The sequence below is a fragment of the Carassius auratus genome, chromosome 29 (assembly GCF_003368295.1).
Source record: "Carassius auratus strain Wakin chromosome 29, ASM336829v1, whole genome shotgun sequence".
Taxonomy (NCBI): Eukaryota; Metazoa; Chordata; class Actinopteri; order Cypriniformes; family Cyprinidae; genus Carassius; species Carassius auratus.
The window spans coordinates 11,980,795-12,006,844 of NC_039271.1; the positions used below are offsets into that span (position 1 = coordinate 11,980,795).

General features: G+C 37.7%; 1 protein-coding gene across 7 annotated transcripts in view; it reads right to left on the reverse strand.

Moving 5' to 3' along the window:
- The window catches only part of LOC113048087 (neuron navigator 3-like), a 295,342-nt gene that overhangs the window by 66,558 nt on the left and 202,734 nt on the right, over nt 1-26,050 (reverse strand). For 6 of the 7 annotated variants that reach the window (XM_026209608.1, XM_026209602.1, XM_026209604.1 and 3 more), the window contains 5 exons: nt 24,789-24,861; nt 19,047-19,230; nt 11,141-11,209; nt 7,293-7,441; nt 2,261-3,287 (listed from right to left, as the gene is read on the reverse strand). In XM_026209608.1, the coding sequence (XP_026065393.1) occupies nt 2,261-3,287; nt 7,293-7,441; nt 11,141-11,209; nt 19,047-19,230; nt 24,789-24,861 (1,502 nt within the window). The remainder of the gene's footprint in view (nt 1-2,260; nt 3,288-7,292; nt 7,442-11,140; nt 11,210-19,046; nt 19,231-24,788; nt 24,862-26,050) is intronic. The other variant, XM_026209606.1, reaches the window with a different exon arrangement.

Here is a 26,050-nt window from a genome sequence, read left to right on the forward strand (position 1 = left end):
TTTCTATTGTAAATATATCAAAACTTATTTTTTGATTAGTAATATGAACTTCAAAGTGATTTTCTCAGTATTGGTTGTTTTGCACTCTTAAATTATAGATTTTGAAATAGTTGTGTCTTGGCCAAATATTGTCTGATTCTAATAAACCATACATTAACGGAAAGTGTATTTATTTATCAGCTTTCAGATTATAAATCAAACTTTAGAAAAATGGACACATAAGACAATAAATTTCACAAACATACAATAATTTTTCCCGACCCAAAACCTTTAAATAGTAGTGAATATATAATTAAAATTAAAAATTATAAAGAAATACAGTTCTGAGGCTGGTAATGCAACATCCTCAACTCAACTGCCCTTGTCAAGCATGCCAAAAGGTTTGACCCTTGTTGTAGTTCTAGGAGCATGATAACCATGTGGACTTGTGGAAATGCAATGTATCGTCTCTCAGTGGGCTGTCGCAGCCCTACGGGTTTTACAGAGACAAGCAAAGCTCTCGAGAGGAAGATCTGCAGTACTGGAGAGGAGTGTGATAAGAGCTCCAGTTTAAAATTCCATAAAGACTTTAGGTTATAATCCTTATGAGACGGCACAGAGAATGCCAAACACAGCTTTAAGAAAACGCCACCGTCTTCCTGTGAATAATGAACCTGTGGCAGGCCGGTAAGGAGGTAAGTGTGTTTTTATGAGAACTGTTAAACACTTAAGGTTCAGTTTGTGCAGGTGCGCAAAGGTAACTGGGTTTGAGAGCTCTATATTCAAGCAAAGGATTAAACCAGCTACTGAACATACACAACCACTCAAGGACAAAACCCTTTGGCTCTCGTTTTCAACATTCTCATCTGTCTTTCATGTCATTATTATTTTTTGTTGTCTATCACAGGCCCATTAACACTCTCTTTCTCTTTAATAAGCTGACTCAAACTGTTATGAATGCCCTTTGCCCATCGATCACATATTCTCTTTTCTGTTCCCACATTCTCTTCAACATATTCACCCTCATCAGTCTCTTTGTGAGGACTGAGAGAGACCATGCCCATTAAACGAGGCGGTCTGGCAAACAGCTCAGTGGTTCCCACTTGGGCTAATAATACCATCGAGATGAGACATTTACCCGCTGCTTTTTCTTACAAAGCACTGGGTGATTGGATAGGTGATACAAGGGACAGATGATCAGTGGGTAGGTGTCTGTATATCTAAAAGCTGGTTTGATAAACTATAGATAGATTGCTGGTTAAACATATATTTGCCTGTAACTAAAGATGCTTTATGATGCTCTGTCAGCCTTGGTGTGTAAGCAGGGTCTCACTTTGCCTGGTCGAAAAAGGACAATTGTCTAGACAGTCTATACTGAAAAATAGATCAATTCTGTTAAAATCACCCTCCACACTCAGATTTAACAAGACATCCTCCAAATTTCTCGCTCTGCCTATAAAGTGACAGCAGAGTGGAGAAACGATTGACTGGAAAATGACTGAAAGCCGGGTTAGCTTGCACAGAAACATCACTGTGCACTTCCCACCAGGTCACCACTAAAAAATGTCTTTCTTTCTAGATCTATCATGAATAAATGACTTTCCACTTTTCCAAAAGGAAATTATTTTCTGAATCTTATTAAGAATTGTTACATTTTGTTACAGAGATGCTCAAAAGTGTCCGCCTGGTTAGTGGTGTGCAAAATAAGTAAAAGAAGAGGTAATTATTCTGGACCTCCTGGGGATGAGGGTTTCATCTTTGCCTGTCTATTGAGGGTATTTACAGAGACATGGTCCTGCTGTCTGATGGATAATGATAATGATTTCACAACCCAGAATAGAACTCAGGAACCCAGATCTGTCTGTTTGTCTGAGTCTTGCCCTTTTAAGTCTCTAAGGGTCATTGGATATCTAGACCCTAGTAGCCCTGCTTAGGACTAGAAGTCAGCTGGGTCCATGATGAGGACATAATAGGGTTGAAGAATGACCAGCTGGAGGGATTTCTGTCCAACAACTTTAGCTCAGAAATAATTTTATCCAAAGGGACGACATCACAAGGAAAGCCCACCTGCCATTAATTATATTGCTAGGGTGCAATAATAAATTGTAAAGCAACAGAAGTGGTATCTTATGTACTTTTCTGTGATTGAACGTTACAGATCCAGATCTGTAATAATTAAGCTGCCCCCCCCCACAACTTCAGCAACCATCATTCACAATATGCAAAGCAAGAGATCTGAAAATGCAAAAATCATGTGCAATTGTATTTAAGAATCACTCACCGATACATGAAGGGGGCGACAGTTGCCGTGTTGGGATGGTTGTGTTGTTGCTGCTGTGGAAGTTGTACTGTCCCATTACCTGCTAAAGCTCCTCCACCACCCAGCCCAGATGTGGCGGATCCAGAAAGTGCTGAGGTACTGGTTGACGACACCATGCTGGTCTTCCGATTCTCCAATCCTCCCAAGGATCTCTGCATATATATAGACTGACCACCTTTACTAAGTTTGGTTTTCTCACCACCTGTAGCAGGTACACTAGTTGCAGGCACACTGGATTGGCTTGCTGCAGGCTTGGCCATTGCTATTGGAGCCTTCAGACCAGGTTTGGGGATGCTGCTGGAGGCAGGGATTACACTTTCTTTCTTCACAGAGGCTGCAGAAGTTTTGCCTCCTTTTGGGATGAGGCTGGCAATCTTGGAGCCTTTCTTAGAGGGCTCCACTATCACTGGCTCCTCCTTGGGTGGCGTGCTTGCTTTGTTCTTGGTTTTGTTCTTGTCCTCTTTGTCTTTGGGCTGGGGCAAGGACTTGTTGTTGTGGTTCTTGCAGTTGTTGGTCTTGTTTGGGGGTGCAAAGGAGGATGCAGGGGATTTCCCCTGCTGCTTTGAGATCCCGCCGGGTGGTGTAGGACTGCAGGTCCCCTCATCTCCAAACTCCGACAAGTCATCCTCCTCCTGGAGAGCCATTTCAGCCACTGAGGGTGATGTTCTGGATGCAGATCTAGGGTTGATGAGTCTGAATTTCTCCAACATGGAGCGCTGATTTCCGGGGGCTGATTTGGAGGAGTCTGTGATTGGGGGCCGGAGGTGATCGGATGATGAGGGAGGGGTTGGGGAAGCGGTTGGGCTGGGCGGCTTGGTGGCCAACATAGACGAGGTGGCACTGTGCTTCATGTTCATGGATTTGCTGCGCCAGGTCTTTCCAGCAGTTGGAGAGGGGATGGCAGAGGCCAGCTGCTGCCCACTGGTGCTGGAGGGCACCGAGCCACTGCCATTCATGCTGCCTGGCAGAGGAATGCCCTTCACCGACTCTACATCAAAGAAACAGACCAAACAGTGGACACATATGTTAGACTGATATAACTACACCCTAGAAGCAATACATACTTTGTCTTTGGCAAGGAGGAACATTATGACTACCACAATAGTCAAATATTAGCATAAGTAGAAAGAGATCGTAAAAAAGGCAAAGCTTCCCACAAACACATGAGGAATAGATGCTCCATCCAAATCTTTGCTCTGCAATCCCAACGCATACTGAAATCCCAAGCAATGCGGCGAAGCACTCAGGCAGAAAATTGGATCCTAAGTTGATTTTGTGGGATTTCAAATACTCTGTTGTTTCCATATACCCTCTTGCTCTTTGTAAATGCAGTAATATTTTGGGAGAAATCAACACGTCTCTCAAGATAACATATATAAACGTACTTAATACTATATAAATAGATAATTTTAATGTGGGGGAAACAGATTTATCAAGCCCCTTGATAGCATAACAATGCAGATATGTAACATCCTTTAAATTACAACTTGTCTAGGCCTTGACTATCAGTCCAGTGATGACTGCTACAGTGAATAGCTAAGCTTAGGGCCGAGACTCAAAATGCATTACACATTTAGTCCACATAAATTGAATCGCTTTGACTAGGTCTCAGTGGATTATACATTACTGTCAAAAAAGCTGTGTATAATATTGTTTTGAGTACCTTGTAAATACAATGCATATGAAAACAGTAATCAAACAGTACCATGGTACATACCAAAAACCCATGGTACTACTATGTAATTTCACCAACATACCATGGCGCCAGTACTTCTTTGTAAGGGGAATGCTAATGCTCCGAACAGTTTAAGAGTGAATCTCATGCAACTAGCATAAACATTTATTTTTATATAAAGTATATATATATATATATATATATATATATATATATATATATATATATATATATATATATATATATATATATATATATATATATTAAGTATTTAATGAGAATCCCAACTGAGAATTATGGAAATTCCCAAAAAATTAAACATGCAGACACAATAAGGAAATGTAAATTTGAGTCATAAATGTGTGACAGACAGACAGACAGACAGATAGATAAATTAATCTTACAGCAACTCAGGCTGCACATAACTTTGATTTGCACACAGACATATGAAAGTTAAGCTGGAAAGGAAGACAGAAATAGATGGGATTTAATGGTTCCATTGAAAATCTAGTAGAGTGAACAGAGATTGGACTGTGAATGAGCGCTGTGTGGATCGGTTTCAGTGCATGTGTCAGCTAAATTAACCCTGTCTTTGGAGATAACAGCAGCTTAAATAACAGCCACTCACACACATACACACAACAGACCATTGAAACAGGGTTACCATAGCTACCCTTTTTTCCACACCACTTTATGTTGAAAGTGAAATACCACTTTGTTCTGGGAAGTCTGAAAGGATGCCACACACATTTCAAAACAAACACATTGATAGGTGTGATGACAGCAAACATGGCATTGACGATTTTCCATCTTAATCCACTCTTGTCTAATCATGAATGGACTGCAGGCATTAGGCATTTTCTTTGCCTCTGGCTCTCTGTTATCTCTTCTGCCCAGTTCTGATCAATCTTTCCCATCTTCGTCACAGGTGCTACTATATGAAGCTATGCCAAAAGTTCAGTAAATGTACGAAACAACACTGATTTCCTTAAAATTAATCCAGAAACTGAACACAGTGCTTTTGAAAGCCTTCTGGACTGAGCTAATGCTAGCAAACATGATGATTCACTCCCGCAGCCTGTGTGAATGGTGAAATTAGCTTTGTTATACAAGACTATTTAACATGCAAGTGTTTGTGCCCACTACCTTGGCACAGGGCTTATAAACAGTATGAGATGTGCGTCCACAGAGAGGCTTTGTGCTGAAATACGTAGGTGATGTAACGCAGGGTGTTGACAGATTTGGGGTTAAGGATTAAATCAGTTAAAGGTCAAACTCAGGATTATGACATTCTTATTCAAGCCTGCCATGAAATGAAAGACTACATGCTAATTCTGTTTCAAAACCTAGTGAGATGCCTAGTGGGCTACAAAGGTGGCGTCCTTACTGTCACGAAAGTCCAAAAGTGACTGAATAATCTATGTAGGCAGCATGAAGCACAAATGAGACTCAATTCACAATTGAGATATTAGCATGTAGCTAAGCTAACAAAGTTGTTTGTTGTTACACTATTGAAATATTTACTTCAAAAAATATTCTAGGTCTAAGGAATTTGGCTGAAAAAAATGTGTAAATCCCTGATCTATTTAAATAGGGACAGCCTGAAATCTATATAACCGTTGTTAGAAATGATGCTTTAACAACACATGCACAGACAAAAATCATATCATTGAAAATTGTCAGGATGATCCAGCTAATGCACATTTTTGTGGTGATTTGCTCTGCATGACGGGACTTCTATTCCTACAGCTAACATTTTGAATGTTTAACTGTCTCTTTTAACTGTAAAGTGAAACAAAATTCACGATTTCGCCCATTAATATTTGTTCCAGACCATTTCTGAATGCATTTCAGAACTGCATTCTGGGATAGCCTCTCTTATGAAGAATAAAGAACATGTGATACTGCGTCACAATTTTTGTTGTTGTTCTTGTAGGCAAAACTGGTAGAAATCCACACAATTTCAGTTTTGAATGAGGGGGATGGATGTTCTGGTGCAGATTGGGTAATGGATTCAAATTGGTCACACATTCACCATGTTGACCATCAGGAAGATGATTGGTTTGAAAGCTACTGCTGTGTGAGTTTGCTTCATACATCGCTACTGACTTGTTTTGCCTACAAAATTTAACTGGGATCGCACCTTTACAATTTGGCTAAAACATTGCATCTCACACAAAATCATTTGTTCTGCCTACTGCTTGGAACAGCATTTGTGTCAACTGAACACCTACGATGCCTTAAAATGCTAGGTAGGCAGCTCACTAGGTTTTGGAACAGAGCTCTGTTCTCTCTACCAGCCCCTCCCATAGTTTCTCCAGTGCGGGAGACTTTTTGGTCAGAGAAAAAAGGAAGATGAGGGAAAAAAAGGCAGATGGGAGTTTGCTTTTCTCATCTATGGAAGTACTAGCGGAGTAGCCCTGTAAATCTAGGTTTTGAGTAATGTTAGGCCTGATGGAAAAGGGCAGGAATAAGTTTCGAGAGAGACGTTGCCTATTAGGACTCTCCGATTCATCAAAGCTCCCGTCTGCCATGTAAGACCCTCTGTCTGGCTTTGTGTGTACTGTCTTGCCCTTTCCATAAATAGTGTCTGGGAACACCAGCCTCTGTGCTAAAGTCCGGTATAAATCTAACTGGGCAGTACAGCCAAAACAAAGAGTCTGGTCGGGAAATCAGTTACGTTTTCTTCACTGATCGCCTTGCAGTGAGGGGTGAACCAGGGGCGAAATACAGGTCACACGTCTGTGAACTCCCAACCCTGCTTCAATCGACACACTCCATCAGTTTGAGCACAGATTTATGAAGTAACCAATTTAGCCTGTGGAGATTTACACACTGGTGGCTAAATAGCCATGTGGTTTTATGAAGTCAACTTTGAATGATGTTTCGGCTCTGACAGGAAGATGAAATCTGAAGTGAACTCTGAATAGGCTGGTTATGTGGAAGAGGTAGAAATGTAACATGAACGTCATCTCCGAATATATTGGAGGAGGACAGTGAATGCCGATGGCAGATCACCTTTTCAGATGTGAATAACACACCAGAGAAGAACCACAGTGCAATATCATACTTTAATTTCCCAGGAAATAGTTTTTTTTTTTTTTTTTTTTTTTTTTTTTACAGATTTATGTCATTATGAAAATATAACAATAAATGCATGAGGGAACCAACTCAAGGCAACCTGCCCTGTGCTACAGCGCCATTGTTCATTGTGATAGTGGCACCATCTAGTGGATAACAGGATTTAGCTGTTGCTGTTTCATTTGAGTAATGTGCAGAGACCTTGATTTGAATATTAAGATTCTGTTTATTGCTCACCTCTGTCATTGCCACTAGCATATTGCAGTGGTTTGCTCTTGTCAATACTGTTGAAGCTCTGGCTCCTTCGGTTCAGGTTTGAGGATCCGTGGGCTTTGCTACTGCTACTGCCGCTGCCTGCAGCGGGGACTTTGGAGGGACCTGGCAACCTGTAACACACATACTGCACTCATTAGTTTGGGTTTCAATCACAAAACAGCTCATTTTTCAATATGACAACACAATAGACATCTCTTAGTTGCTCTATAATCTGCAATAAATATTGCATGGAGGGTGTGTGTGTGTTTCTTTGCATTGTCTCATGCTCCATTCATAATATTGATGACTTACTCGTGAATAAAGCTTGTTAATGGCTCACGAGTGCCAGTGTTTAATTGGGAAACACGACCCTGTGACACATCAGCCTAACAACGGCTCATAAACATGTTGCGGGGTTACAAAACAGCAGTAAGATAACATTCTTTGCCATTGACAGCTGTTTCACCTTCCTTCAATCTGATTATGCCAACAGACAATTGATTTTAACAAACCAAACTGATGACCTAATAAAGACTCAATTATAGTTTCATTTTAAAAATAATCATCATTTGAAATTCTCTTCACTGATTAAATGTTTTGAAAAGTCTTATCACACAGAATCAGAGCAAATAGCTTTCTTAGAGATGATGGAGTGGAGAACGATGATTCAGGCAGTTCAGGTGCATGTCTCATCAAGCCTCTAATGACACTGCTTCATCACTCGCTCATTTCCCATCAGGCACTTCTGCTTTTCCCCATTAACCTGTGTGTGCAGACCACCATAATATGCAAGCTCTGATAAAGCATATCTGATGATATTTCTCAAACAGGTTATTTTGGTGAAAATTGGGACGGACATCAGTGTCTGAGTTGAGGACATGGGTCTGAATGAAAGGCATTTAGAGAGTGCAACAGAATCCTGCTGGGCTTTGTGTGTTTGTTTATTATACATTCTGACTAAATTCATCGTGCTTTTAACTATCAGTAAGACTGCGTAACTCTCAGCTGAACGTAACACATGTTATCATGTTAAAATCGGCAGATTTCTGCCGATTTTTCCGCTGAATGTACAGAGAAAAACATCAAAAGAGAGCAGATTCAGTTTGGCCTGGTTCAAGGATGCAGGCAACATCTGACATCAGCATTTATTAGACATTTGGTTTTCTAATCTGGTCTTGAAATGTTCCTTACGCAAAGATTTGCATAAATATGTATCATGTACACATTCACAAACACAAATATGCCTGTAGAGGATACATTTTGTGCTTACCAGGCATCTCAAGACAGAGAACGATGCTAAAATAGACCTGAAATAAACCTGTGGTGTGTAATGTTTCTCTGTGCTAAAGGATTTTATTCTACCCAGACTTATATTCAGAGACAAGTATGACATTTATAGGTTGATTTCCCTGAAAAATCCATGACGCTTTCAATGCATTGCTTTTTTTGAGCATCCCAACCAAGCCAACACAGCAACACACTGGCTTAACCAATTGCATGAGTTCGGGGTGGGACTATATGTTAGTTCGGCCAATGAAAGGGAAGCAGAAATATGTTTTTTTTTTCTCCTAACTGTTTGTTTGATGGCATTAGTGGCACAGACATATATATTCTGCTTTAAAGTCTGAATCTGAGGTGGTCAGCTGCGAGACCAGGTCTCTGGATCTGTTCTTGTTTATTTCACAGTAAGAATTAAAGTGTTGGGGCTCACGGAGTTCAACTGTAAAGCATCTCAACGTTTAAATAATCACTGAATTTTAATAACGCTTCACATCTTATCCAATCTGTATCCTGCATGCATAAAACGGCCTTATGGAAGATAAAATCTTTCAAATTATGCTTATTAAAATTTAGAGCAGGATGTTTAAGGATCAAATAAGACTGTTTCTGTCATCTCCGTTGAATCTTAATAATATCTTTCTGATTGAAGTACACTGAATATAACTAAAAGTTTTGGATTCTAGAAGACAGCTAATATTATGCATTATTATCCACCCTGCTTTCCTTCCTTTAAGAAACAAGATTATAGGTTATTACAATGTTCTATCTATCCCAAATTACTGCACAATAATTATGTGTTGAATTGAACAGACACAGAGATTCATATGCATTTCTCTGAGGAAACAAACAGGAGTGTGTATTTTTGTTTGTGTAAATGTATATGTGTATTAGTAACCTTTGAAGCCTCATGTCAATTCAATTTAATGACAAATTAATACATGATATTGCTGAAATTAAATTAACAACAATAAAAAAAAAAAAAAAAAAAAAAAAAAACTGATTTATGCATAAAGGATAAAGCTGAATATAACCCACCAGCCTATTACTGGAATATATTAAATATTAATTAACTATAATTAAAAACGTGTCTCAAATTCATTAATATGTGATCATTCATTTGTGAACCCACAGCCATGCAAGCATCAAAGCCATTACTCCGGTCTTCAGTGTCACATGATCTTTCAGAAATCATTCTAATCTGCTGATTTGGTGCACAATAAACATTTACTTTTATTATTAATGTTGGAAACAGTTTTGCTGCCTTTTTCAACAGAGCAAAAAAAAAAAAAAAAAAAAAAATATATATATATATATATATATATATATATATATATATATACATATATATATATATATATATATATATATATATATATATATATATACATATATATATATATATATATATACATATATATACATATATATATATATATATATACATATATATATATATATATATATATATATATATATATATATATATATATATATATATATATATATATATATATATATTGTAATAGAAATCTTTTGAAACATTATAAATGTCTTTAATTTCACTTTCAGTCAATTTAATGCCTCCTTGCTGAATAAAAGTTTTAATTTCTGAACTGACCCCAACTTCTGAATGATAGTGTATAGTGATGTCATCTGGGAGAAACAAAATAAAAACGCCTAAGAAATGCCATGAACAATTCATCCATTTTTACAGTTTACTCTTTAACGATTTTTGAAATACGGTTCATCTGTTTTCTGGTGCCTCTAAACACAGGCATTCTCACTTGCAATCACCAATAAATCTAAATTCTGATCCGATTTTCAAAAAAAAAAAAAAAAAAAAACTGTGGCCAGTTGTGCAGTCCAATGACAATATTAGGTGTGAACGTCTCTCTGCATATTTATACTGCATCTAAACATCTACATAATAAAGTATACATTACATCTGAACTTCGGAAGAGACCAGAGTCTAGTATGAAAAAAAAAAATATTCAGGTCACTGACCAAACATTGTATATAATTGCTTTGAGAGAAGATACCAGATCTCAGATACCTCAAAGAAAACTGCAGGCACATGTTGTCTTTGAGCAAATAATGCCGTCAGTCGAACCCTACCCTTCAGGCTGTCAGTTCAGAAAGCACCATATCATACAAAGTGTCCATCACATTTCTCACATAGTTTGACCAGGGGCTGCTTGAAATGCTTTTTGCCAGCACAAAGCTTCTCACCAGCTCTGAGATTGGAGCAAATGCTTTCAGGGCCAAACAACTGCTGCCGGAGACTGAAACGGCAAAAACCTCAGAAATAAACCGCATTCAAGATCTAGGGTGCATCCAACACTTTCTGCATCTGTTCATCTGGAATCAACCAGGCTGTTCAGTTCAAAACCCTCAGAAAAGCTCCAGAAATATATTTTTTTTTAATGATGAAAAAGCCAGACTAAAGTTGAGTTGAACTGCATAAGTAGATTGGCTTTCCCCGAAGGTCTGCTGAGAGTTTCAGGTGGCAGAACAGAGCAAGAGCAGACAGATACAGTTGAAGACTCTACCTTGTGTTTTTCTTCTGAGGGGCTGCTATTCCACTGTGACCGGGTGGACTTGTATATCGTGCGGTGAGACTGTAAAGAGGTAGTAGGAGAGAACGAGAGAGAAACGGGAGAGAAAAAGAGAAAGGGAGAGAGAGAGAGAGGAATGAAGTTAATGATTGGATTGAATTGTTTTTCAAACTGTGGCATCTTTCTCTCTAATGCAATAAGGGCGGCACTTAGCGAGGGCTTGGCGCACACGTGCAAACACAAACAGCATGGCCTCTGTCCGCACCTACTCAGATTCACATGACATGTCACTCGTCTCAAACCACAAGTATGTGTATTTCCTCCAACTGTCCTTCTGTTCTTGTCGCTGTTGTATGTTGAAGATCTGTACAAGTTCAAAGCCAATCATAATCTTCATAAACACATAAGTGTTTGTGTGAATGCAGTGAGAGCTTTATTCTCAATTCTGGTGAATCACTGATCGGTTTGGATTGACCTCCACAACAACATATAACTCAGAGAAAGAAATCCCATTTGACAGAGAAGATATTCCTGCAGCTCCAGTCATAATATTTTAAAAAATAGACTTATCCACACACTCTCTTTCACAAACACACACAAGCACACACCTCTTTCAAGAATAATTTACTTGAAACTTGTATATACTGTGACCCCTGTTTATACAGTTTTTTTTTTTTTGTTTGTTTGTTATTTATGTAAAAACATGCACTGTTCAAAAGTTTGGGTGAGTATGATTCTGCATATATATTATACATTTACTGAGCAAAGACACAGCAGAAACTATAGACCCTCTCTTTTCTAGCACTTCACGGATGCTCCTTTATGCTTAAAGAGTCCGACACCATGGTATAACAAGCGCATTTGCGTCCTAAAGAGAGCAGCCTGGAAAATGGAGCACAGCTGGAAGAAAACAAAAGTAGAGGTATTTCGTATTGCATGGAGGGAAATTGTTCTACTTACAGAAAAGCTCTTAAAATGATCAGCTTACTTTTTCTCACTTTTAGAAGAAAACAAACACAACCCCAGGCATTTATTTAATACAGTGGCTGAATTAATGAAAAATTAAGCATCAACTGCACAGACATTTCCCAACATTACAACAGTACAGAGGTAATGGCTTCATGGACTTCATTACTTCCAAGATCAATGCTATTAGGGATAAAATTCTAGCCATGCACCCGTCAGCTACAGTATTGCATCAGACAGTGCACTACAGATCCCCTGAAGAATAATTCCATTCATTCTCTGCTATAAGAGAGGAAATATTGTATAAACTTTTAAACCTACAACATGTATGTTAGACTCTATTCCATCTAAGCTACTAAAAGAGGTGCTTCCAGAAGTCATAGATCCTCTTCGGAATATTATTTATTCGTCATTTTTATTAGAATATGTCCCAGAATCCTTCAAAGACTGCACTAACTTGTCATTGGGACAAGATCACGGAAACCAGATAAAACCTCTGCACAATATGACCTGTGTTGTAGCCTGGAATTAAACCACACCATGCAGGTTTCGTCTGGCCAGAGGAGAACTGCCCCCCTGTCTGAGCCTGGTTTCTCCCATGGTTTGTTTCTCCATTTCTGCCACCGATATAGTTTTGGTTCCTTGCCCCTGTCACCTTTGGCTTGCTTAGTTGGGATGCTTATTTTCTGCTAATATTGTCGCCCTGATTGCATAGAAGCTATTGGAAGAGAGATGAACTGATGACATCACTGATTCGTCAATGAACTGACTTTAACTGAAAAAAAAAAAATGAATCTGTCTTGTATAAAGCTCCATAACTATAAAGGTGACTTCACTATATCAGCTATTTAATGGCTTCAAAAGTAGTTCAATCAGATTTTAGAGCTGAAAACACTTTCATACTTTATATCATGAACAAACATGCACTGTATATAATGTTTTAAAGGTTTAACCTTTGAATATATACGTAGCATATGTAGAATACCTACAGTTACTGTGAAAATACATACTGTAATCTACAAGGTATTAGACATATGCTGCCTTCAAGTGGAGTTGTCCTTATATGTTTGGTCATTCATTACTACCATAGATGTAACTGAGTTCATGTACAGCCTGGAGGCTGGAGTCACTTTCCTGCAACACTTGATACATTACTGTAATAAACTTCATCCAAACATGTTTTATGGCTGTTTAGGTGAAAGTGCTACATGTTTCTGAACCAATCTCTGTAGGACAGAGATGACCCTTGCCTGAGGCTGGGATGAATGAGTGCAATTTGTCAGATCGAAAATATGCTGGATAGAGGCCCTGCCAGTAGGACTTGTACTTACAACACACTCACACATAAAACAAAGCACAAACACCACAGGCCAAAGCACAAAACACAGAACAGTTGGCTATACAGGTCTCAAATCTCTTTATCTCCAGCCACTGATGGCTGATTGACACAGGCTTTGTTCGTTTTGGGTGTGCACTCGTGTTTGTCAATGTTTGGATATGCTGTGCTAAGCTGTAAATGTGCCTTGACAAGCTTTATAGCAGGTTTGTTAGCCCTGCGTGATGGAACGAGAATGTCTGTGGATGGATGGAAGTTGATTAAAGTCAAAGTATGAGAGAGAATGAGAAAAGGGGGATGTCCAGTTTGCAATGGTTGAACAGTTACAATAGGAGGGCTTCCATATAAATTACATCTAGGTGGTTTTACCTTCTGCCACGCTGAAGACATTTTTTTTTAGCTTAAGGTCATCGGTAATATTTGTTGCTAATCCAAAGTGGTTTACCACCAACAATCAGCCTGACCAAGATGGTTGACAAGGTCAAAACCAAGTCTAACAGCTGGCAATCAATCTGATCAACCATCTACATTACTGTATCCGGGGCAGCTAGAGATCATGAATGACCAGCTTAGACCCGCAGAAAACCATGGAACACTTGACACAACAAGTGTTCAGTCATTTGATTTATGTTTCTTTGGTGTTCCATGCTAGATAACCCCAACCACAGTGAAATTAAAAAAAAAAAATTCTGATTGACTATGATTTTGTAATGTGACATCTAGTTAGGACATAAGATAAAACAAGCATCCATCTGTATTTCAACCAACAAGAGTCTTCCAAAAATGTCCTTCCAAAAGCTTCCAATATTGAAAGATAGGTGGGTGTGCATCCTCAGATGGAGATCATTATGACCACCATGAACGTTCACTTTAACAAGTAACTAGGAGCTGGCTTAAAATTACAGACTCCCTCAACAGAAACCCTGAGGAGCAACAAAGACTTCACCAGACTGGGAGAACGAGAGGAAGACAGTAAAATAGGGAGGCAAGACAGCAGGTTAACAAGCATTGTAACCTAAGACAGCTCCAGTGAGACACTAACACTGTCTTTCACTTTCTCATTCTCTCTTTCTCTCTCTCATGAGAATGTGATCATGTCCACATGATTAACGAGGCCCATCGTTTCTCCTCCATTTTTTCTATAGTATGGCAGAAAAAAAAACACTCCTTACTCTACATCTTTCTTTCATTTCCCCTTACAGTCTAGCAGCATAAATGTATGACAGTGGTAGGTCTGACAATCTCAAAAAAAAAAACATTTAGACACATTTCACAGTGAGAAATCACTTTAAATAATAATCATTTCAATCATAACCAGTAACTCTGCCAAGTCACTATTCGGAACATATTAAAATTCATCTAAACGGTAAGGTTTAGTAAGGATCTCAAACTCACTCACTACAGTTTCTCTAGTGCAAGGGTGCCCAAACTCAGTCCTGGAGGGCCGGTGTCCAACCCCAATCAGACACACCTGAACCAGCTAATAAAGCTCTTACTAGGTATACAAAAAACTTCACAGCAGGTGTGTTGAGGCAAGTTGGGTCTAAACTCTGCAGGACACCAGCCCTCCAGGACTGAATTTGGACACCCCTGCTTTAATGGAAATCAATAAATCTGAAGATTACCCTACCTGCTCAATATAAAATCATCACAATGATAAAGAAAAGAAAAAAACAATTCACGGTCTCATGTGATGAATTTCCAGTCATTTAAACAACAGAGACCACTTTTTGTGTGAGGCTACAGTACATTCAGAACAACAGATATCAGTATTAAATTCAAGACCACTGTAATATCAAAGGGTAAACATAAGGTGCATGACAAAAACAAATAATATAAATCAAATCTGTAAAAATTTACACAACAATGTAAACAAATGCATTTTTAACATTCTGACTAGTCAGTGTCTGTTCTGAAAATACCTTAAGTGCATTATAATATACAGTAAAGTACACTTGCTAATTATTCGTTTCTTATCTTTATCTTAGATTAAGTGTCATACGTGCTATGTATTGTGTACATGTGTATATACACGCGCACACACACACACACACACACACACACACACAAACATACACAATCTTACCTTTAAAATTACAAATCTTTTCTTTAGCTGTACTTCACAAGTTCTGTTAAAATAATACTGTGATACTGTATGACTTCCCACAGCAAAAGACAGCAAGCAAAAATGACCACCCTCCGAAGAAGTTTGAAAACTAAGAGAAGCTGAACAACCCATAAAATGAGTTTAAGCTTACCTCCCGAGAGAGAAACATCTCATTTTCAAAGCAGAACAGGCAACTTCCAAAAAAAGGAACTAAACACCTAAATATAAAATGTGACACTTTGGATCCAGAATAATGATCAAATCTGGAGTGACACAATAGCCTCAATACACAGAAGAGCACAAACCAGAAACTTGTGCCATAAAGAAAAAAACCTAAACAATAACCATATGGTTTCCAGTCAAAGTTCCTGTTTAACTCAGATATGTAACACGGTCAATATTACTATACCTATTGCTGTCAGGCTTTCTCTCATAGGACAATTGGCTCTTCCTGTCCCGTGAGTTGGGGGCAGGCAATCGTGAGCATGAGACCACCGAGTAGAGCCGTTCACCTCGGGACATGGTGCGCTGAGAGGATGATACTTCACCCCCCATATCTTTCCCAGACCTAAAGGCTCCCCAGTGTCCAGCTATCCCTCTCTCTCTTTCTCTCTCTCTGACCGTCACTCCAGCTGGTGTTGGCAATAGAAAGCTTGGATCTCTAAAACTGTAAATGGGAGCAGGGCCTATGGGTAAAACCAGCCAGTGTGTGTTATAAAAAGCCCACCCCTCATTCCCAGGGATCTCAGACGGTGTTGTATTATGGTATTTAGATCTTTAAAACGTAACAGATTCCCAGCTGACTGGGTGTCACAGTGTAAAAGGGAATTTCTAATACCATGTTCTAAGTAGTGCTAAAGGTTATAGTAAATCTATGATAAAGACATTTAGATTGTTACAAAATGATTTCTGATTTCTGAAGGATCATGTCACTGTACTGTATACAGTATAAGTGTGGAATATCTTCTCATGTCAGAAAAACCGAAAAATTATTTAGCACCAGCAATTCGACATATGAGTACAGACCAAAGAAAGATTTAGTTTAACCCTAGTGACGCAAGCGAAACAAAATTAAAGCATGCTGAGATTGATTTAGATGGTAAAAGTATACAAATATGCCAAAATTAACTTTTTACTCCATATATCTACACAAGTTGCGTTTAATGTAATATACACTGTCCTATTTAAAAACACTAGATTGAGCGATAAACAAGTGTTGTGTTGTGATATTTAATTTGAAAATAAATGTATGTCTTTTATCTTATTTAACCATAATCATAATACTGTGACTGTTGTGTCTTGCTCACTTTCCCACGAACAACCGCACACAAATCATTATTGGGACTAATGAAATTAAAGAATTACGGTGGAGCCTCAACATCTTTTCACCCAGTTTATTTTAATAAAACTTTTTACAATGGCCTATCCGTTGTGATGCGGATGGCAGGTGGATTAATTTCCCTCTCTACTATTGCATTAATCGTCCATTATCACCTGATCATACCTTCCGCAGGTTATTCGTGTTCGTGCTCTGTAGTCTGAAGACCATCAAAGATTTCTATTTACAGTTCGATTTGCTCACTTTCTGTAGCCTATATCATGTTATCTTTAAAGCTTCTACAGCCTGACAAATGGCCATGTATACACTGCAGAGTTTAAGGAGAGAAAATGTAAAAGTAAAGGGTTATGTTTACATTTTTTTTCATTTATTTCATTGTTTACAGAAAGGATGCATTTCAAATTTTCTGTTTTCTTTTTTTTTTCTGTTAATAATCCATGTTGCGCTGCTTTTCTAGGCTATTTTTCTCCAAAGGACACACTTAGAATGCCTAATGTTGGTTTGATTTTTTTGTGTTACAGGAGAAAATAAAGAATTTAGTCTACCTGATGTAGTAGATTTAATGCGGGTGGGGTTCAGGTTGTGGTCTTCATGTCAAACGGGTTAGTTTTTCGTTTATTTGACCATTTTATTTTATTTCAGTTTCTAAGATTTTTTTCCGATCAATCATTTTCGTCTTAGCTTTCGTTTTCATTTACGAAAATAACCTTGCAAGCCAGTAAACGTTTGGAGAAACACTTCCCAAATGCCAAACAATAGCTTCCCTTTTACCCGACTGTCTGAAGCTGGACAGAGAACTGAGACTGTTATCTGAGAAGACTGTGTTTACAACATCCTCCAGGCCAATCTACAGCCCTCCTGGCCCAATTCTGCTCGCTGATGTCATTTGGTGTGTGTGGAATGCTAAAGCGTGTGTGTGTCTGTTTCAGGCTGGCAGTCCAAGACCCTCTGAACACCTGTTACTGCTGGATGAGAGTTGAGAGAGCTCCCACAGGCCCTGGACAAGAATGAGGGGCAGCTGTTGTCTTTCTCTCACTCTCTTTCTCTCTTTTCTTCGAACTTGTGAACGCTGACAGAACAGAGAACTCAGCACTACAAAGCGTACACTCGTGCTTTTCTGCCTGTCCCACACACACACATGCGCAAATGCATTCTGGGTCAGGTAACGTGAGCCAGGCTGTGTAACGCCACTCATGTGTGGCATCTCCTCTTCAGAGCTGCTAAGAAAGATTACTCATCTATTTACATCATAGTCACAGCCTTCCTTTTTTTTTTACCAACACACATATCCACACTGTATACAGAGGCGTTTAGTGTTTAAATGAGAACATGGCTGAGACTTTCGTCTTATATAGAAATATTTATAAATACTGTAACCTAACCCTAACCCACACCTGAACAGAAAACTTTCTGCATTTATTTTTACAATTGAATGGATGAATGATTACTTTATTTTGATTCCGTTATTACAAACAAGGATGTACCCAAATGGAACTTTGTCCCAAATTTGTAAACAAACACAAACTTGATCAAATCTGAAATTAATTAAATGCAATAGAATGACAAATGTTGTGTATAAAAAGTCCAGTGTGATAATGATAATTAAATACAGTTGTTATATAGTGTGAATTGCACACTAATCTAGTATTAATAAATAAGCAATAATAATAATAAGAAGTTGTATTGCACATGAAAATCCCTTATTGCACATAAATATATGTGAACTGCACAGAAACTCAGCTTTTTCCCTTGTTCATCTGTAAACTAAATCACATTATATTTCAAGAATTTGAAAGAAAGAACATCTAACATTCCACCCCAATATATATATATATATATATATATATATATATATATATATAAAAAAAAAAAAAATATATATATATATATATATATATATATATATATATATATATATATATATATATATATATATATATAATTTAATATATTAACTTTGTTTAACTGATGAAAGAGAAAGCATGGACTGTGAAATGACATATGGCTTGGATGTTAAGACAATATTCTGCTTACAATTTCTTACAAAGTATTACAAGGTCTCTCTCTCTCTCACACACTCTCTTTTCATGATTAAAGATGCAAAAGTCAAATGAAGAAGCAACAGCAATAGAGATTATAAGACATGTCCTACCTGGACTGCATGTCTTGTGTTTTGTGCTGGCTCGCTGGCGCCGCCCCCGTGGTCTGATGCGTGACGTGCTGCTGAAGCTCCACTAACGACTGCAGGTACTGCTGCTGGTGCTGCTGTTGCTGTTTGTAGCGGGACAGGATGAAGAACAGACCCAGGATGCTCTTCAGATTCCCATTACACACTTCTGAAGATCAAACACACCATATTTAAAAAGTACCACGGGAAGAGCACTTTAATCCTGCATTACTTTGATGCGCTAAACCTTCGCATGTTTTCGGTACAGAATCAAGTGAGAAGAAACCGTTGTTATGACACATGGCAGTTAGCCTCATCATAGGGAAGTTCAAGTTTTGTTTACAAGAAGTTGAAAATATGGGGAAGATGAGTTCTGCTCTGAATGAGGAAGTGATATATTGTATGACAATATGAGACCGTCTGGAGAATCCAAGTTTAGCACAGTCATTTGACTGTCTGGAGTCCTGTGCGTCATAAATTAGATGTTAACATTTATAAATAGTCACAGAAACAACTGACTTCTATTTGACATCTTTTATGAGGATATGCCGATTCAATAAGTAAAACTCTGGAGTGACGGGTTGGAGTTTAGAAGCCCAAATGCTATTATCCTGATTCAGAGACGATGTAAATGAAGTGTCCTATGAGGAATGCTTTTCCGAAACTTTGTTCCACAATTGCAGTTGTGAGTTTGAATAAGTGCCAACACATCGTAGCTCTGATCACAGAGATAAAGGATTGGTGTTGAAGGCAAAGGCATCGATTGTCTGTGCTCCGCCTGCCAGCGACGCTTTACTATCTTGTGCCCATTTATGAAATGGCCTTCATTCATACTCACACACTGCTAATGGTTGGTGCTGAAAGCGACTGAAAGATGGGGGTGCTGAGGCAGCGCTAAAGAGAAGGATCTGGCTTCATTCTGACAGCCCGCCTGTTTGTTCTGCCCATCAGCAATCTTCGGGGTTATTAATCTCCCCCCGGTTCAATTTGGGATCGTGCAGAGCTGTAATTTGTATTCTACATAATAAAGCAATCAGATGGTATGTTTCAGCTGAACACATTTTCTGTGTCAGGCAACAGAAATCTGGCACTATTTGGTTGCATTGCACTTTAGATCAATATGGAAAATGCGAGGCGCAATAATGTTTTCAACTGTTTATTCTGGAAGGCTAATTTGTAAATATGCTTTGTATGTTTGCATTTATTGAGGGAATTAGTCTTTTTTGTCACAACTGCTCTTTGAAACAGCTTACGGAGTGCATTTGTATTATGGCAAAGGCTGTTTTGATTCACATTAATGGGATAATTTTATGTTCATCTGCTTATCCCCAGGATCCAAGATGTAGATTACTTTGTTTCTTCAGTAGAACACAAACAAAGATTCAGAACTCAAATCGTTGCAGACTGTCAGTCGTATATAATGTAAGTGTATGGGAATCGCAGCTTTGGGAGTCCAAAAACATACACAAACAAAACCAAATTAAATATTGCGGCTCGTGACGACATAAAACCAATCGTCTGTGCAAGAAACTGAACAGTATTTATAACTTTTAATTTAATTTCATTTTCACCGCAATGTCCAAACTGTCTGTCCTGAGCGTGTCTTCTTCTTTCTTTCTTTACAGCAGATTGCAGACTTAATCGTGCATTACCGCCACCTATGTCTCAAGTGGACCATTCACACTCCTAACTGAGATTTTAGATAGCGTGTCAATAGTCCATTTGAGAGATAGGTGACAGTAATGCACTTATAAGCCTGGATCTGCCATAAAGCAAGAAGAAGAAGACGTGTCAGGCACCTGCTGTTGAAAAGAACGCGCTCAGGACTGTTCGGAACTTGCTGTGAAAACAGATGAAAACAGAAAACTATACAAAAACCAAACAAAAAACAGAAAACTAACAGAAAACTATATAAATATGATATGTACAAATTGATAGCCTGAATGCACTGTAAGTCGCTTTGGATAAAAGCGTCTGCTAAATGCATAAATGTAATTTAATTTAATTTAGTTTAATTTAAATACTGTTCAGTTTCTTGCACAGAATGATGGTTTTGTTTCTTTACTCATTACACATAATTTGGTTTTGTTTGTCTATGTTTTTGGACTACTAAAGCCGTGATTCCCATCAAAATCTTGTGAAATATTATTTAAATTGCAATAATATTTCTGGATATTATTAATACAAATTATTAATAAATATAATAAGAAAGTGTTAAAAATAAATCTGTCAGTCTATCGACAGACAGACATAGTGAAAGTGAAATTCTAGCACTTACATAACCCTGAAAATACTCAAGCTAACAGATCACGCCACATGTTTTGCAAACTAACACCTGAGCTAGGACTTAAATTGGAAACATGAAGTAAAAGCTGTCAGCAAATCAACACACTTTTAACAGAAGTTTAAATGTGGAGTCTTTAGGCTTTGCTGTCACTAGCTGCAAAAGATCAAATGTCGTATCTGTTCAGAAGGGCTCATAAAGGGAAGTGGGGACAGAGAGGTGTGCATGCATTATCTATTTACAGTGATGTGCCCTTGACCACTTCCACTTTAAAAAAAAACTTTTTTGTCAGTTTTTTTGTCTATGGGTCGTTATATTTCTCAAAGATTTCTGCTCGTTCTAAATCAGATACAGATAAAGTAACATAGTAAAGATTACTTGTATTTATGTATTTATTTTTATTTTAACTGTTTGGAAACGGAGTGTAAATGTGGAAGTCTTTCAAAGATTTATTATCCTGTTGCGCCCTCTATAGGACCAATGACTAGTTGACGTCAAGCTTAAAGCATCAATAGATGACTACTCGATTAATCGGTGCAATCCCTACTGTATACAGTAGTTTTCTAGCATTCCCTGGCAAAAATAGGCAGTAAAAACGTAATACTTTATTCAGAATTACAATTTTTTTTTAGGTGTGTATACAATATCACTCAAAAGTTTGGAGTAAGATTATATTAATGCTTTTGAAAGTAACTAATGCTCACAGAGGGACTATTTATCGAACATAAAAACAATAATATGGTGAAATAGTACATTTTTAAATAAATGTTCAAAATATTTTAAAATGTAATTTACTCCCATGATAGAAAACTATCCTTTTAACATAGCTAAGATTAGGAGAAGTGATTTCTGTGAAAACAGGCTTCCTGTAGTTTACATATTAATGAGTGTCTTTCAATCTTAAAACCTCAGAAGGTCATGCTTGATCTCCTTCGACTTGTGAGGATTTTTTTTTTTTTTTGAGCGAAAGGATTAAACAGTTCAGCAGCGGAAGTGCCTCTTCAGTTACGCTGAGTTAGCATGGACGACAGTTGCATGAGTATCTTCATACACGTGTGTGTTTCTTGTCCTGGTGAGTTTCATGGTCACATCACCGAAGAAGGTGCCCCCTTTTGACCCTGGCAGAAGTCTTTAAGACTGACCTGCTTTATAACAAACTGCACCTTTTCACCAGATTCTCAAAGCCAATGAGATCAAAGCTCACTCTGTGCAGAGTTCATGGTGTGCCCTGCACTTAAAAGCATTTAAAACCAGAGTCCCGCTGTGCATTCTGATACCCTACACACTGTGAACAGGGAGTCACGGCCACCGCAGCAAGAAAAGGGATATTGAGAGTTTGCACCTATCTTTATTGGGGAAATAAGGCTAGGATAACACTCAGCAGGGGTCAAGAGCAAACTTTCCCAGAGGACGATTTTATTGCACAGATGATGTGTTTTTTTTGTAGCGTAGGAGGTTAGGTTTCATTTAAGTATCAACTTTGTCTCAGATGTTTCTTAAAAATTCCTAGTAGAAATAGTATTAGAAACAAATAACTGTAAATATAAAGTAAGATTGTAAGTGTCATTCTACGAAACAAATGCGGTTTGGAAAAGTGATTTGTTTTAAAGTACATTCAACATTCTAAGAATGGAATTAAGTGCTAATAAAATATCTAATTTTTTTATTCTATTTTTTATAATTACTCTTGAATTTATATATTTAAGCTTGTCTTATATTTCGATAACTTCTAAAGTTTATTCTGCTCTAAATTGAATCCAATTTCTGTCTAGGAGAAATCATTTCACAAGTTCAAAAATAAACAAATTCAACACTGACAGTAAAGAGAAAATTCTATATATGTGACATATTGTCTGTGGCTTAGACATCATTACTTTTATATTCCTTGGAAAACTCCTACACACTCAGGCACATCAAACACAAAAAACTACTTCTTTTATTAAGGCCTCGAGTCGGCATGCCTCATAAAAAATTAAACACAACCGTATGCAAGCCTTCAAACCCCTAAAACTGAAACCCCAGCTAATTTAATTAAGACAGCTACTCACAGCTTTAGGAAAGATGCTCAACAAAAACACAAACACAGCTCTATGGAAGCAAAAGTGTGTGAGAGTAAAAGCTTTGAGAAACCAAATACACTGTATATTTATGGACCCTGTGCACTCATGGTGCTGAATTTAGCAAGAATACAGTGTCCAAGCTGTTTTAGGTAAATGATATCATTCCACACTGTATTTAGTACGCTTAAGCTCCTACTTATGCTAAAAAATGAAAATCATGGATCTTTAAAGTTTGTCGATCTTTGTGGTTTGTCGATGCAGCATATCTAAGAAAAATGAAACGATCATATTCAGATATCAACAGCTCTCCATGAGCTCAAATACTCTAATAACAATGATGTGATACTTAGAAGTGTACAGTATGTATGGAATTTAATGGAAATGCTAAAATAATGATTATGCCCCCTTACCACTACAATGCTAAGCTACTATAATGCGGTTTCTAACTTGTTCTGAGACGCTAATGTGTGGTTACTCGGAAGTTTTGGATGGTTGCTATAGTGGTCCTAATTGGGTTTTTATAAGCTTGAGTCAAAATAGTCGACCCCTCAAGTCTCTACAACATTACTTCTCACACTTTTGCCTCGAAGGCCCAATTCAACATTTTATATATTTCATTACAGCATTTCTGCTGTAATTATGATGTGTTTTTAAACTTTTTTATTAACAAAAACTGAGAGTGGTAATATATTTAAGTAATTAAATTAAATTAAATTAAACGATTTATAAAAAATGTGCTTCTAGAAATAAAGGTACAAAAGCTGTCACTGGGGCAGTACCTTATCAAAAGGTACACTTTTATACCTATTGGGTTCTAATATGTACACTTTAAGGACTCAAAGGAACCAAAATGTTCCAAAACATATACAAATATGTACCTTTTGAAAAGGTACCGCCCCAGTGACTCTATTTCTGAGAGTTTATTATAAAATTCTGATTATGTTTTATTTTAAATAAAAAATAAAATAAAAAAAACTTAAGGTCCCATTAGTAGTTTACTTAATGAAATAACTGCAATACTTAATCTTTTTTAAATGTTAGTTAATAAAATACACGTGTTCATTTTTAGTCCATCTTAGCTCAGGTCTGGTAAAGGATATTAACATATACAACTTTAGATTTTTATAAATGACGAATAACATTAACTAAGATATTTAAGTGCTTTAGAAGTTTATTTTTATTTTTAGTTCATGTTAACTAGTGCACATTAGTTAATGTTAACAATTGGAACCTTATTGATACAGTATACGTATAAGTATGACGGTTTTAACGTTGAAGTTGAACATGATAATACTGACACAAACACCACTGATGATAAGCATATTTGTGTATATGAAGGCATTTAGCAGTTGTAAAAGTTTCAAGCAGACAGAAGGGTCTTACCTTCAGCAGAGAGCCCTTGAACACCGACTCCTCTGGCTCCTAAGAAATTCAGACAAGCCTCCACATTCTCAATCTGAAAATGAAAAACAAAACAAAAAATCAGCCATAGAGCAAAATTACCAGCACATGGTTTTGGCAGTGAGGACTTGGACGGTGTGTGTGAGGGGGGAGTGATGTCAGAGAAGTGACTATTGAACTTCACACACACATTCCTGTCAGCATTTAGAGTTCAACGAAGCCTTTGATACAGAATGCAATGGTTTCTTCAGAAGATCAGCGTATTCAGCGTATTTCAGCATGTTTAACAACTCAACTGGTGGCTGACGAGCGCATGTCGACATTGTGTGTGGACACGTCCATGGCCTTATGCCCACAAAGGCTCTATTGTCATGAGTCAGATAGTGTCATGCCCCCTGGCTAACCTTTGTGGGTCAAACTCAGAGTGTGGCACTGTGACGGCAGTGTGTCACACCTACACACAAGCTGACGGACAGTCCAGGCGTGACATTGTGGCCCAATCGAGGGCTGTAATAATACAACACTTGACTGAAAGTGTGGTGATATCCTGGCGCTTCCACTCATGGGCACACGAAGAGACTTTAGCCATGTGATATTCATGGCTCACATATTTTGCATTAGTGTAGGGCAGAATGCTGGAGAAGTCGTACAGTAAGGTCAAGGCCAGACCGCACTATATTATTATGCGACAAGCACAGTACTGTGTGGAATGCATTGTGCTGTGTGACAGAACCGAAGAGAGTTGACTCAGCTCATGAAGTACATGAGACCCTGAAGGACTGCTTCTGTGCACAGTTATCAATACTGTCCTTAATACACCGAATCACAAGGAAGATGTCACTCTGGCCACAACTTCCAATGCTGTTTCAAAGGGTGATTTAAAGCCCCAGCTGTCCCTTCAGATGATTGTGTAATATTAATGTATAACATTCAGGTCACACTTTAGGTTGGGGGTCCAACTGTCCAATTGTATTAGCTAACTGTTAACTACAACTTTTACATCAAAGAACTCCTAATTTGCTGCTAAAAAATAGTTCTTAAGTTTAGGTATGGGTTAGGATTAAGCTATCTAAAATAGTGTCATGCAGAATAATGCATTAATATGTGCATTATTAACATTATTCATATGTGCATAATATATGTAAACAGCTAATATGATTAAGTAATATGTATGCCATAGTTAACTATAGTTAATAGTGAAAATTGGTTTCTTTATATTATGTGTAAGCTTTATTCATATCTAT